The sequence below is a fragment of the Glossina fuscipes genome, unplaced genomic scaffold (assembly GCF_014805625.2).
Source record: "Glossina fuscipes isolate IAEA_lab_2018 unplaced genomic scaffold, Yale_Gfus_2 222, whole genome shotgun sequence".
NCBI lineage: Eukaryota > Metazoa > Arthropoda > Insecta > Diptera > Glossinidae > Glossina > Glossina fuscipes.
The window spans coordinates 3,043,560-3,058,783 of NW_023998565.1; the positions used below are offsets into that span (position 1 = coordinate 3,043,560).

A 15,224-nucleotide genomic window follows, 5' to 3' on the forward strand; every position below is an offset into this window, starting at 1 on the left:
CAGGGACACACAATCTTTCGTTTAAAGTAAAACTCTGAAATTACTAAGGATCCCAATTTATATAATACATTGATTAACTAACAATAGCGGATTTTTATACCTCCTGCCTAGCGATGTAAAACGAGACGGCTTCTAGACGCCATGAAGTATGTACATTACCGCTCAGTATCGAGTTCTGAATCGGTTTAAGTACGCCCGTCTTCGCGCCTATGTAATATCGATGGTAAACATTCCGCGCACGTAGAAAAATATCCACCTTAATTTCGGCGAAAACTTTAGAAGTACCTGCATGGAGGCCATTGAAGTGAGCCACGCATTTATTCACAATATATAAACTGAGAACATCCTTGTTCTCAAAAGGAAAAAATTGCGTTTTTCTCGGCTTTCATAAACTGCAAGAAGGGCAACCACCGAGATTTATGTATATATTCTATGGATGATCAAACAGTACGTGTAAAAAAATCGTAAAAGTCGGTCGTATTACAGAGTATTAAAATTTCATTTTCTTCCAATCTGTTTTAAAACATTGGTGGTGCGTGCAGAAGACTCCACCAAAGCTAAGTAATATTGTCACAATATAACCAATAATTGGTACGAAATTTACTTTTTTTGAAGTCGAACTTTGGAGGTACTTTGGGTACTTCTGCATTTTCGTCGCGTCACGTATACTTTCTGTTCTCTACGTGCACATCTGTCTGAACTAAAAACAGATTTTAAAATAAATTTACTTCTTTCCTATGTGTTTGTGAATATTCATATGCATGGAAAACGCATCATGCAAACAACAAGAATGGACAAGGCTAAGATTAAAGACGTAATGGAGAATTACTAGCAACAAAAGCGTGCTCGCTTAGATGTAGGTGCAGTTGGTGCCAACCTTTTGTATCGCTGAGGACAATGTCACGTAAAAATTCTAATGAGCCGATTTCGACGTACTTGATATAAAGGCTAGCCCCATTTTTGAATTTTTTCAGTTATATCAAATCAAATTAGGGAAAGCTATTGCTTAGTTAGTATCGAATACCTACTGGAATAATATATATATATAATAATTTACCAATGTACCAACCTAAATTCGATAAATTTTATTGTTTTCGGAAATGCTGGACTAATATAAGTGAGCACTACGAAATCAACTTATGTTAGCGGCCTAGATGTACATGGTATACAAATGCAATTATACGGGGAAATGAACGAATGTGTGCACTCAACATGTTTTACGTTAGTAAGGTACTTTGCTTGTAAACACAGCAGAGTATATTTGCTCATTTGTAATGAGTGGAGATTTGTAGAGCATAATCAAGTATTTGAAGGCATTCGTTTATGAGATTTGGCCGCGTGTGGACCGTAAAATGCAAGTCGGTTGTTTTGTGAAAAGTATTCGGGGAAAGAGGTGTTCTTTATTTTCGATAGGAAAGTAAGCCTCTATTGTCATTCTAAATTCGGATAGTGTTTTCTGTGCAAGAAGAGAGAAGTAGCGATGAAAACAGTTTGTGTATTTATGTAAGATGCGATTATGTTTGCGCGTATTGTGCTTTGTTTTTTCCTTCACAAACCTAAAGTAAAACTATATGCTTGCTCTTCGTCAGTTTTTTAAATTTTGTCGATATTTGGTGAAGCTAAAATAAGTGTTATATATTTATCTAATGTTTGCCAGCTGAAACTATTCCTACACATGTCTTGTATTACCATTTTTTATTAACTACGGGTGTGTCATTAGCGCGATCGACTTACATTTTTAGTTTATCCTTTAAACAAAATAGCCAAGTTTCAAAATGAAAGGTGCTATGTCTTGCAAGTTCTATTGAAAAAGTTAAATTGCGGCCGTTGTAAAAGTGCCCGTTGGCAAATCATGCCCGTTTTATGAATATATGTTAAAATTCCACTGCTTAGATTCGTAACGTAGAAGGACCGAAACATTCAAACCTCGTGCAATTAATGTATGTATTTTATAGACTCGATTGTGCAAGAGTTCCCGCTATAATAAAGAATACAATATGGATGCGTCCTTCACTGTCAGTATGATAATTTTGCCATACTGTTCTACTAAAGAAGTGTGAGCTTACCTTAGGAAAATTTTTGGGCATTTTGCATTTTATTAATAAAAGTCCGCATAAATAAAAGTTTGTTTAGAAGTAGAAAGTACTTGTGCGAACAGTCTCGTAGGATTTTGGATTAAAATCCTGTGTAATTGAAATTTATAGTTTACACCTAAGTTTAGTTAAATTTAGTTTTCCGAAGCAAATTGATTGGCGCATATAGCCAAATCGTGTTGACCACGTACGTACCATATCTTAAATTCCGAGAACAAAGTGGTAAAAGTGACCTTATTTAAGTTATGTACAAAAATGTAATACATAAGATTGGAGTTGTATTTACATACTTTTTTAAATAACTCTAAAATGATTATACTAAAGGTATAAGAATCGAGGTTTTTTAATCAAGCCAAATGTAAGTTTTCGCCCTGTTAGATAGGAGGAAATTGATTATAATGTTTTTTATATATGCTACACTAATCGAAATTTTGACGTCCCTTGTTTTTATCGACTCTATTTTAATTTTATTGTCTCCATTTTAGCCAAATCGTTTTCATGTATTCTTCGTTGATTACTTATCAATTCGAAGACACGTAGCAGCTGTGAGTGTAGATTTGAAAATGAATCTCAGGATGCCTTTACAGTAACTGAAAATAAAAAATTTATAACTAAGGGGTTTAATTTATTACAAATTTTGCTTTTTCAATTTGACTAATGGCTCAAGAGATGCCGCCTATTCGAGTAACATTGTGACGGTCAGAAAAAAGAGAGGAAAGACAAACAAATAGGGAGATGGTGGACTTAGCATAGTGGCTGTGTGCCCAAACGATATAAGAGTTGCGCCTTTATCTACTCAGGGCTCACGGTAGCTACGACCGAAGTAAACTTTACTGTATATGAGACTTGAACCCGCTGAAACTCGCTTTGCGATTGCAATTCTTACCTATTCGACTACTTACGCCCATTAAAATGGAGAAACGCTGGACTTGCTACCGTTGTTGAAAGCCTTCACCTTAATAATTTATCATGTTGTCAAATTTGTAACTTCAGGCGCTTTTATTGATTACAAGACTGCTCATAACTCGAAAATAATGCTTTCTGCGGACTAATATTTTATCGCACTTTCTATGTTGTGTATTCAGGTGATTATATATAAAAAATTATGGGCTTACACTTATTTCTTTATTTATTTCTGTTTATTGCTTTTCAAGTGTTTTGTTTTTATTTGAAGAAGCATTTGCTTGCTTATTTCTATTTAACGGTTCTTTGTGGATCTGTGCGAAGTATTTTAATTCTAAAATTAAATTTCGCGTTAGCTGGTTGCGAACCTAAGCGCATTACGGTAAATTCGAGTCTTCATTTAAAATTTGTAGCGATCTTTTATTAAAGCATGCGATAGTTTAAAAGCTCTGTCGAGAAAATAGGTTATGGTTTCTTAAATATTCAGGTATAATAAATAGTAGTAAATGAAAATTAGCCTGCACTTTTCACTCAGTCGGTTTCTTAGTGTCGGGTAAATTAAAAACTTTCAAATTTTAAATTTCGATTCTTCGTATCGTTGCTTTTGCCTTGTTATGCTTTCTTTTTTTCGCAGTAAATTCTTAGTAATTTCTAGTTAGTAATGTTTCCTCTTTTCAAAACTGTGAAAGGCGGCATAAGGCATGCGTATTAAAGCATAAAGTATCCAAATCTTTCTGTGAAGCGTGAACTTTGTTCATACGTTTACTTACTAGAATAAACCTATTCTCGTCCTGCTTTTTTAAATAATTTTTTTTTTTAATTTTCCAACTTATCTTCTTACCTTAGAACTTGGATTAGAATTCCTCTTCAACGTTATTTTCTCGTTGGCTTATTCACAACTCAGATAACGCACATGATGCGAAACCGTATGAATATATGTTTCCATAGAATATTTCGCGTTTTTATGGTAACCAACCTTTTAACTGAATATTTGCAGAGAGCTTAAAATTTTAAATTAAGTACCAGGTTCCCCCGAGAAGGAAACAACTTATTGCAAGGTTGATGTATGTCTATCGGACTTTAATCGGTCCTAAAACATTTTATAAAACTTTTACGGAAACAATAAGCTAATGGTGGTGAGTGTTTATTTCGTAGCAACGCTAATATTCTAAGGATAGTCAAAATGTTGGGCAACCGAAATATGTGGTAAGTGAAAATGTCATCAAAATTGCAAGCGTGTCGACCAAAAAGCAGGTGAAATCTTCGTTGAGAGCAAGGAAATTAAAATTAAATATCTTATCTGAAGCAATTTGGCTTCAAAAAAATGTCGTCACTATTCGTTTCGCACAAATTGACTGATAACCAAATGTGGTGTACAAAGGGTCACACTTATGATTGATTTTTAAACCATATTTCGTAATTTAGAACCGCGTACTTTCTACCAATCCGAAAAAATGCACTTGATGATAGAAGGAGATCACACAAATACCTTGCACCATTGTAGCTACATTGCACTACGAACACTGTAATTTTTTATACAGGTGCGAGTGTCACACAAATTCGGCAGAAAGTCAGCGAAGAGTGCCATTTTTGTAACAGGCGGTGATAAGGGGCTTTAATAAAATCTGGTACTTTCAAAATACATGTGACCGTTGTAGGCAAAAGTAAATTCATGCCTAAATATTAGCATTGATCTTTTTCAGGTAAGAAAAATCGCAATTAATTAGTTGACCCTTACTTTCCAATAGGTTTGAGCTGACTAGTATCGGTTGTTTGACTTTAATTTGATCTGCAAAATTGAACTTCAAATTATTCAGGTTTTATATTGTCTTTTAAGGCCATTTGAATGTCGTCTTAATATCGTGCTGGACATCTGGTATTGTTCTGGCTTCTGCTGTTGCAAAAAAAATAATTTTTTCTATCTTAAAATATCAGTCAGGGTAGTCAGGTAGTTGAAAAGCAGCTTTCGCTTTCCTATTCAGCTGTTTAGCAAAAGCTGTCAATCAAAAAAGTCCAAAATTAATATATGCCGCCGTTACGTTTGTGGCTTAGGGAATAACAGAGGGTAAGGTATTGGATGTTATTATGATTTCCCACTTTTAAAGACGTTAGGTACCTGATATAAAGGCTCTTACGTTCAGAGACTTAATGAGCGAAGAGCGGGTTATCACAGTACATAACAGTAACATTTAACTAATATTATTCAATAAAGTAAGATTTAACTAAAATTATTCAGGACAGGTTTTAGAAACAAGAAAGACGAGGGGAAGGGTATATTGAAATTTAAACGTCCGCCTATATTTTATGTAATCATTTTATTCAAGACATATTTTCAAGCTATAGGTGGCGTAAATATAACAAACCTGCATGAAAACAAATAAAGAATTTATATTCGGCTAAGGCTGTATCTCGTATACCCACCACTCTAAAGATCTCCATGCTTTTAGTTATTGTGATAAAAAAATGAATGGAACAAATTTTATATTTCACCGTTTACTTCACTAAAAGATGTTACGATAAAACGAATCCGCTACGTCGTGACGCCCACTACAATTAATTCAGAATTAACATACCTTGTCGGTTTCTACTCTCCAAGTCCTTTTATTTGATATTCACATCGCTGGTGCTATTAAGAAAAAATTATTCCACCAAGTTATGGTGTTCACCATATTTATTTGGGAACTAACGCATCTTTTGGTGGATAATATATCTTCATTTAACGAATGTGCAAACCAGTTTACAGCAATCTATCTTCTTCACCACATGGTTAATTAGCATAGAACCTCAAAAAAGTAAAAAAAGAAGAAAATTTAAACATTCATAATTATGTGTGAGGATGGTCATTTTTACACATAGATATTAGAGCTTTACGTGAAGTGAGTGTGGAAAATTTCAACATTCTATCTTTTATAATTAGTGAGTAATGAGAGGAGCTCCTCAAATTTTTGTTTAGATCAATTTAGCCCATTTTCAGTACCAATCTGGGCGCAAGTGCAAAATGATAAATTAATTAATAATTCTAAAGATAGATCGTGTTGCACGTTAGTGATTTGTGAACAATGGTGTTTATGATAATTTTGATATAAATTAATAGATACTTCCACACTCTTGATTGCACCGATTTTGTAAGATCTTACTTTTCCGCAATGTCATTAAATATATCGGGAGCAGCATGAACATATTTAGCTGCCAAATTGGCACTTTTGTTACCCGTTGACTTGACCTGAAAATCGAAGTAGCATTGAAAATTTGTTGCTTTCGAAGCTTTGATGCGGCTAATGGTTGACCAAAGGAAGACAAACAAGTTCATAATTATTGTTTGTTAACGCTAACTTATATTTACTTTTTTGACAGTTAGAAAGTGACTATTTATTCCATAACATACTGGGGTAGTGAACGCTCCATTCGTGGTGAAGCATTTTTAGATGTAACAGCTAAATATATACGTGTATATAAGTAAAATTTACTCAAAAGTAGAATAACGAAATTTTGGTGGCGTGTTCAACGGCAATACTCAGGCCTAGGATACCTAGGATCCTCAGCACCCTCTGATTTGACTGCATTTGACTCCTGTTCAGCGATTCTGTAATTAAAAAGTGTATAATATGCCTGATCATTCGCTTCAGGATTCTGGCCAATGGCTCAAAATTAATTTGCATAACGTTTCCATATGGGCTGATCCTTTCATTTTATCAAGTGACCCAGTTTTCCTAGCACTTTCATGACAGAGCCAAATCTATTATTAATTGAAAACAAAACTGTACTTCGGCTGCGGTGTTTATTATAATAATTACATAACTCTTTGCCAAATCAACTCTCACTTCGCAACCCTCAAAACGTTTTAAAAATGCTCCTAAATGGTTCAAATATGTAATATCATCCAGAGCCGCTATTTTTATATCATCGATGATTTCTGTCACACCAAGCCTACCATTTAATAATTTTTTTACCCATCACCGAAACGTAAATGGTATATTCATTTTGTCAAAACGTTTCCAAGGCCCACAAGTATATATATTCCCAAAAAGTATATATATTACTGATCAGGATCAATTCCTAGACCGATTTAACCACGTCCGTCTGTCCGTCTACGTAATGTCTGTTGTAAACATGAAGCTATTGACTTCGGCCGCAAAAATAAAGCTATAGATTTCGAATTTGGCAGAAACATTGGGAGTTCTTGCAGACAGATTGGTATTGAAAATGGGCCAAATTGATCGAAGGGGACGTGTACAGCATCACGTAAAATGAGGACACCTCTGTTTTTAAAAGGAATGAAAAATCGGTTTTTTGGTCATTACTCACAAACTATAGCAAATGTACGAAAATATCAACGCATATTCTATGGACGATTCTGTACCATTTGTGTACAAAAAAGGAAAAAAAAAGACCAGCCCTGTCCAGTATTATAGTGTATCAAAATTTAATTTTTTTTACAATACCTTTATAAAGGGCATAAATAAACTTCAATAACCCCATAAAGTATATAAATTCTTCGCCAATTTCAAATTTGGACTGCACCTAAGCATGTCCGCTCTTTGGGTCTGTCCATGTGCGTGTTGGCGCAACGTTATAATATGTGGGGTAAACTTTCTCCCGTAAGCGAAAGCGAAGATATTGCTTACGAATTTGTAAAAGAATTTCGAATTGACCTAAACTTTTCAAAGAACACACCTACAACGGCCACATGTCTATACGACAAAAAACTTGTTTTGAAAACAGAAAAAATCAGCTGCACCTTCTCCATATTATAGAGAATTAAAAATGTTATTCTTTTACTTCTTTCGTCTTTTTTAGGATAACGGTGATGGGTATAATAAATTCGGTCTAGATCGAATTTGATTTTCTTACTTGTTGACCAATTCATTTTTTTCATCTCCAACATTTGAGTCCAAATGGTAGTCGGCATAATTTCAAGAACACTGATGTAGAGCTATATTTAACTTTAATTTTAGATTGCATATTTTTTATTTTATCAGAAAATTAGTCTAACACAGTTTTTTCGTCAAAAACTTTCGACTAAATAGGGATGGGCTGACCGTACTATGTATAATTTTCGCTTAGATTTTTCCAATCGAAATTTTTTCTTCGTGTCTGCTGCCTTGATCGTAGTTACTGATAATTCTGTCTTTATTTCAAATTATGAGTTACATTATTAATATTCAAAGTTGTACATAATTGAGAAATCTGATTAAGTTAGCTAATATTTCAAGTGGCTTTTATCGCATCATTGATTTGATTGGTACGACCAATTTTTTCTTGCACCTTCCATCTGGGTTTGAGATACGTTTTCTTTAAGGGATTTTTTTTTAATAAAACAAACATATATTGTAATTTTATGCGTACACTTACACGCTAAATGAGCCTTATTGCCACATCGGTAACATTTTTTTCGCTTATTTTACTTTCATTTATACTGACAATTTTTTTTCTTTTGAAATTGCAGCTTGTTTCGGCACGTTTACTAATTTATTCTGCTAAGCCTCGTTCTGAAAGTTCCTTTGTTACGGTTGTTCTTAACGCTACTTCGCTATAAATGCTTTAATAACCTAAAAAACACGAACATTCAAATACCTTATCTCATGCCGAGACGAGATCTCTCTTTTTCCTTTCTTGTGAAAATCGTAAGAATCTCATTAGTATCCGTATACATCTGACATATCTCAAGCTATTTATCGCATTTGCAGCAAAAAATGTGTTTTCCTCCGGCAATTGTCAGCCGCTTAAGTTTTCACGTGAATTTAATATAAAAGTCAAGTTGGTCGTCTTTACCATCGTTTAAACAAACTGGAACGAACATTGAAATGAACAGAGAACTTTTGCTGGACAAGCAAATAAACTTAAGAAAGGCCACCTAGAAGCACTTGCGCATAAATGGTCCTAACAACAACAATACAATTCGCTATTCTTGATGGTAACTATACCCGCCTGTCGTTAAAATAGACTTATGCATTGCATTTCCACTTTCACGCCTGAATACTACCTCTCTTCAGTGCTAGCAGTAAAAGCACAACTGTTGTTTCCTTATGCAGCCTTCCGGTCATCCAGTCGGTATTGCAACATGTGGCCATGCTACACAAAGTTCGCTGCTTTAGTATTTCAATTAATACAGAAAATCTTATAAGGTTTTCAACCAGAAATTCGCCCCTCGTGGTAACTGTTTTTCGCAATTCTGGCTGCTATTGAACTCAAAAAAGTCAACGCGAAAAAAAGGTTCGATCTAATTGAAAAGGTAATCGTATCGAGAAATTCGCCCTTCCAAGTTATAATCAATACGCGATGCGTTTGGCACATATTTGACCCAAAACTAGAGTTTTATCAATCAAAAAAAGCGGTCAGTAAAAGGTTGCTTGTTTTGATAAGCACTCGGAAATAAATGGCAAATTATTAATGCTTTTTAAAAACAATTTTCTCTACGAGGTTTGTCCTTTTCGTTTTTTGAATTAATTAGGATAGCTCGGTATTCAAGTTATTACTTTGTAATTTATGAAAGAAATTGTAAGCCTTGAAAAGGAAGCTTCATACCGCCTACGAAATATATTCACGATCATTACCAAATACTGAATGGATCTTTGTAATTCCCCCTATCCATCTGCGTGAATGTCTGTGGTAAACCTCCCGTCGGTCGCAATAATAAGGATATTACTTTCAAATTTGGCAAAACATTGGAGGCTCTTCCATGCGCGTTGCTGTTGGAAATGGACATGCTCTAATAGCACCGTCTTTTTAAACCACAAGTAAACTGCGTTTTTTACTCAAAAACTACAATTTCCATGAATTGTATAGTCAATCCTACCAAATTGCACAAAAATTAAACAAAGGATGTAATGATATGGTAATTGTATGTTTTCAATCAAGCCTATAATAAAGATTATTACAATTTTAACAGACTAAAAATGGAAAATAAAACCTGGAAATTCTTTCTTCAGGAGAATGAGAGTGTGATAGAAAACGAAACAATTTAAAACGAAAAAAATTATATATTTTATGGAAAATGTCGACAAAAACTTCAATTTCACCCGTTGGCAACAGCGCATCATCTGCGAATTCTTCACCTTGCATTGCAGACTGTGCAGCCGCTGTAAGAATTAAGAAGGAATTACCCAGCGACGAAATCAAGGTAAGTAACTAGTAGGTTTAAAAACAATATTAAGCTAAATTTATGATACGTGTACGTAACATTTGAAAATAATAATTGAAAATTTCAAAATTTTAAGCTCGGTGCAAATAGTTTAGGGACGTCAACAATTTATTATAAATATTAAGAATAATTTTTCTCAAGTTTTCGAAAGTAAATAATCAATAAAAAGCAAAAAAGAGTAAAAGCACATAAATAAATAATGCATAAGCCAGAATGAATGGAAAACTTTTATAAATATATAAAGAAATAGCTGGATGAAAGTTAAAAGAAATACGCATGTAAAGACTGTGCACATAGTAAAAGTGTTAATACAACAATTTTGAAGTTGTTCGAAAAACGCTTATGTTAACGGCCAAATTTCATCTGGAAGCCTTGCAAGATATATGCAAGTAACATGCCTGCAACAACATAAGTTCAAAGAAAACAGATTCAAATCTGTTCATTCATGCAACAGCGTTGCTTGGAAGTTTTTAAATCGTCTTGATGAAACTTCTTTATGCCTGCAACGTTCATGAAAGGTATTGGTTAGACTGAACGAGCATCGACGTCGTATACAATAGCAAATGTCATCAATAACTGAGGATCCTAGTGAAGAAAAGTGAATAGTGACAATTGGGGCTTTAAAGTTTTTAAATATGATAAGCTCTTATTGTCTGGGTTGATGTTCTATACACAGGCATTACACATTACACATTATATAATCATTAAAGATGGAGAAGCACGCATATAGATATAGAGATATGCATTCCAATTTGTAGCCGCTCTTACTTTCTAACAGGTAGTTTTTTTATCACAATTCAAAAAAAATTTTTCTTATATATTAAGTAACCCTAATTAAATTGAAAGACAGCCTTTTCAATTTTTTTGGAAACACCATTACGTCTGTAGGCATCCTAGAATTTCTACAAAACACTAAACCAGGCGATTTTCACAGATTGGTTTGGAAGTCAACTTTATACTATAAGGAGGGGTGCATAGAGAGCGGAAAGAACGGTAGTTGGACGGCGCAGGTTTTCGGATAAAAACTTCCTCACCAACGTTTTATGGCCGTCTTATCTGAATTGCGCGATGCAATCGCAATATTTGTTGATAACAAAATATAGAGTCAAGCTTCCAGCTAATTTTAACCAGCTTAGCTTTCACAACTTTAACTATCGCTGCGTTAATTTTGCTTTTGCAAAGTTTTGTATAACTTTACTCATATTCAACTATTATCTTTTTTTTATATTATTGTTATATAAAACAAATGTTTCATTGTTTGTTATCAATCTCTTCAAATATTGTAATTTATTTTTTGTATCCAATTGTTCGAAGCTTGTAGGTTAACCTTTATCGTCGCACGATTCTCCGATTATTTTAACAATGTCAATGACTTTCTCAGTAATGGCCCGATTAGTGAGCGACGCGCCTTTGACAATAAAGTATGTAAAGCCGAGACGAGCAACTATATACGTATTGTTAGTTTCTATTTATTTATTTATTTATTGACGCTTATGTAACTTCGAAGCCATTAAGGCCTATTATAATAGATTGCAAAGTCTGCCATGGCTTCAATAATAAAGTTAAATGATACAAAATGTTCTTAAACAATCTAAAGGGGAAGAAAGGAAACTTGAAGGTAAAGAGACCGAAAAGATAAAAATAAGAAATAAAAAAAGAAAATAGAATAAAAACTAAAAAAGAAAGATGAATCAATAAGTTAACTAGATTAGTACAAAAGGAAATAACACAACCGCACCTCCATTCCAATACTAAGTAACCAGCTAGTCTCATTATTAGCGCTGAAGATTAAAAGCCTTCGTTTGTAAGTGAGATAAGAGCATCAAGTTGCACACACAGCAGAGTCATTAGGTCCATTTTTTCCCCAATTCCAAATATTCCTCTGTCTTCTAATAATTTCGGGATCAATATAGTGACTTTAAACATTGTTTATGTCCAAGTTAGCAACGAACACCCCAAAGACATTAAAAATTGTCTTACGACAAACGTTCCGCCTGTTGATTTAAAACCTGTAAACATATTTAAAATCTCTACAAAAGAATTAAGAGTTGTAGTAGTCTTCAAATTCTAGTTCGGCAAACGTCGAAACGGCGTTCAATAAATCATTGTGGCTACGAGTGCTTTGAATAAAAGAATTCATTCCTAGGAGTAAATTTCGAAGTAATAATTCGTTGACCCCTAACACGCTCCACGTTTTCAAAAAAAATCGCCCAGACCAGACTAGTGGTGTCGCTTTAGTAGCCAAATCAGATGTGTCTGCCCTACTCATCTGATTTCCTAATTTGCGTATCCTTTCAATGCAGTGACTGTTTACCTACTCAGTCTCTCCAATATGTTAAATCTCACTTGCTCGAATATACAATACGATTTTAGCAAAGCCAATATAACATTGCTTAATAGCGCATATTCCGTATGGATTGATTTTTCGTTTGAGAATATGGAGTGCTACTTTTCTACACTTTGTAGTAGCAACAAGGCTAAATGTAGCCACTTCCGCGTTTGGCCTGATTAAACAACAGTTCTCTCGAAAGATTTGCCTTTCAACTTTAGTTAGGAAAAACACACTTATCAAAAAATACATGAAAATTGGCTCTGGGATCGATTACTTTATCTACTCTACTGTAAGGCACAGATTTAAACTCGTCAACCACCAAAGTCATTACAGTTATCTTTAAATGATCAAATGTTCTCCTCTTACCAATCTTAAACATGTTTACTTATTTCTCAACTCTAAAACCAGAATCTCCATATATCCGTCATAGATGTTGTTTAATGGTTCTGATTCCTTTGGCGGAATAGAAACTGCGAATCTCTTATTGGAAATTGTTTAATCTTTCTCTGAAGGCAGAGGCTTCCCCTTAAAAGAGCGGTTTTCTTATTCCTATTCAAGAAAACGGAACGAGACATCTAGTCAGGACATGAAGAGGCGCTGCCAACGTGAGTGTTGAATTCTTACCCAATAATTCGTTTTCGCAAGACTTCTGTTTTTCATTTTTCTTCTGTTTAGATTCAGTAAAGCTTTTGACTTAGTTAGCCCTAAATGATTAGTCTTCAAACTCCAGTTCTTGTGTTTTCCTTCATACTGATTACAATGGGTAGGAGTTCAGAGCTCTTTTCAGGTCCATCGCATCCGATGATTCTAGTAAAATCAAGCTTTCCTCAAGGGATCCTTATAGCTCCTTGCTATTTATCCTATATACTATTCGTTGGATAAATTCAGCCATGTCCTAATATGCTCTTATGAAATGAAATTGTTTTCCTCATTTAACATGCAATCGCACTCTTATCTTCGGCAGTCGAATCTAGACAATTAAGTCTAAGAAAATGCAAGAAACTTTCCTTTTCTACGCGGAACTGATTTTCCATTCTATAAATTGGAATATGTAAGTTTATTTATTCATTCAAAGGTATTGTTTGACCAAAAACTTCGTTTTCATCTGCACATTGAGCTATCCGTGCCCGTGCTTGGCTTTAATAAGCGATGGTTTACAGAGCTTGAGGAGCCTTACATTACGAAATTTCCTTGGTGAGACCGATGCCTAAATACGACATAGTTGTACGGTCTTCTATCGCGAGAAATTTTAGAAGTTATTTGCACCCGGTTGAGTGTTAAATGTAGACCAATTCGGATTAAGGACACGCTTATAACGCAATATAAATCGTAACCAGCTTTTTTTTTAAGAGTGGAGAAATTAACTTTTTGTGCTCATTTTTCATAAATTGCTCCTCTAGTAAAAACTATTACCTATTATTTTATGGCTGGTCTTGTACGGTTTGTAGAAAAATTACAAAAAGTTGGTCAAGATGCCCCTATATCGCAGAGTGCCAACAGTCCATATTCCTCGATCTTTTTTTAACCTCAGTCTCAGGCTAATGTAATCTTATTTCTTTTCGTCCTTTCAATCCGAAAGTAAGGATTAAGATGCTACTTATTTGTGCGTTATATGTCTTTTTATTCTAAGAATTCAATAGTTTGATTTGGGGATAGGCCTAATGCTAAAAATAGCGGCGCAGTTAAACTGATATTTTCAAATTCTTCTATGAAACTTAATATAACCTGCACACCGTTGGAAAGGCCATTAATAGAGGATTCATTCTGTCCTAGTTTCATTTTTTCAAAGGGCATGGTTTGCCCACAGTGGCATTTCAAAGTTTGCTTATATGTTAGCCTGCATTATGTTAAGTATGGAAATTTTCAAAGTCCCATAAAAAGACTCTTTGTGCAAAACTTAATATAACCTGCACACCGTTGGAAAGGCCATTAACAGAGGATTCATTCTGTCCTAGTTTCATTTTTTCAAGGGACATGGTTTGGTCACAGTAGCTCCGTAAACTTTCGCTTTATCAACCTCATTTATGGCATAGTGTAAAAAAGTTTTGGTTTCGAATATTAGTTAATTTACATAAAGTCATGTTTTGTTTATAAGAACTTGCAAAAAAATTTGCGAAAAGTTCTATTTTACTTGTATTTTGAGTTAAATCCCTCCGAGTTTTCGTTTAACAGAATTCTGTTAACGGCTTTACAGAGCTCTGTAAAGTGTCTCTGTTACTTTGTGTCTTTGCTAGTTATATATAAATATAACTTCACACCCCTGTTGTTTAGCTGTGTTGTAGCTGGCGATTCCTTAATGAGTAAATTAACATGAACTATTTATATACTTGCATAAATACATTAAATAATTGCTTTACACATAATAAGAAATGCAACAAAATAAAAGAATATTAAAACTCAAACAATGTATACGGTGGGCGTAATGAAAATGTACAAATAAAAACCCCCGACGTAATGAACTGTAAAAAGAAAGCCAGCACTAAAGATGCCGATGCCAAGTTTGAAATATTGAAAGCGTTCCTTTCCACTCTCAGTGTGCCTGGCTCTGGTACAACTCGGAAGTCTCATAGATCTATCAGCTACTATAAATTATAAGTTTAGCGTTGTTAATAATTGTCAAACAACCCGCAAACAGCAGGGGAGTGCCGATGTGAATCTCGAGGTCTCGGCTGGGTAAATATTGACACCCTAACGAGTCGCATCTAATACTTCCTTTAAACGAGTAAAGTATCATTTGCTTATGTCACGCTTCGCT

The 15,224-nt window shown here is 34.3% G+C and overlaps 1 protein-coding gene across 5 annotated transcripts in view; it reads left to right on the forward strand.

Moving 5' to 3' along the window:
- Positions 1-1,328: 1,328 nt before the first annotated feature.
- LOC119642315 (sine oculis-binding protein homolog) overlaps positions 1,329-15,224 on the forward strand; it is a 79,388-nt gene continuing 65,492 nt past the window's right edge. The window contains exons 1-2 of one of the 5 annotated variants that reach the window (XM_038041430.1): positions 1,329-1,503; positions 9,448-10,116. In XM_038041430.1, coding sequence (XP_037897358.1) covers positions 9,991-10,116 — 126 coding nt within the window. In that variant the 5' untranslated portion in view covers positions 1,329-1,503; positions 9,448-9,990. Of the gene's footprint in view, positions 1,504-8,081; positions 10,117-15,224 lie in introns of those variants that run through there. The other 4 variants (XM_038041432.1, XM_038041431.1, XM_038041429.1 and 1 more) reach the window with 4 other exon arrangements.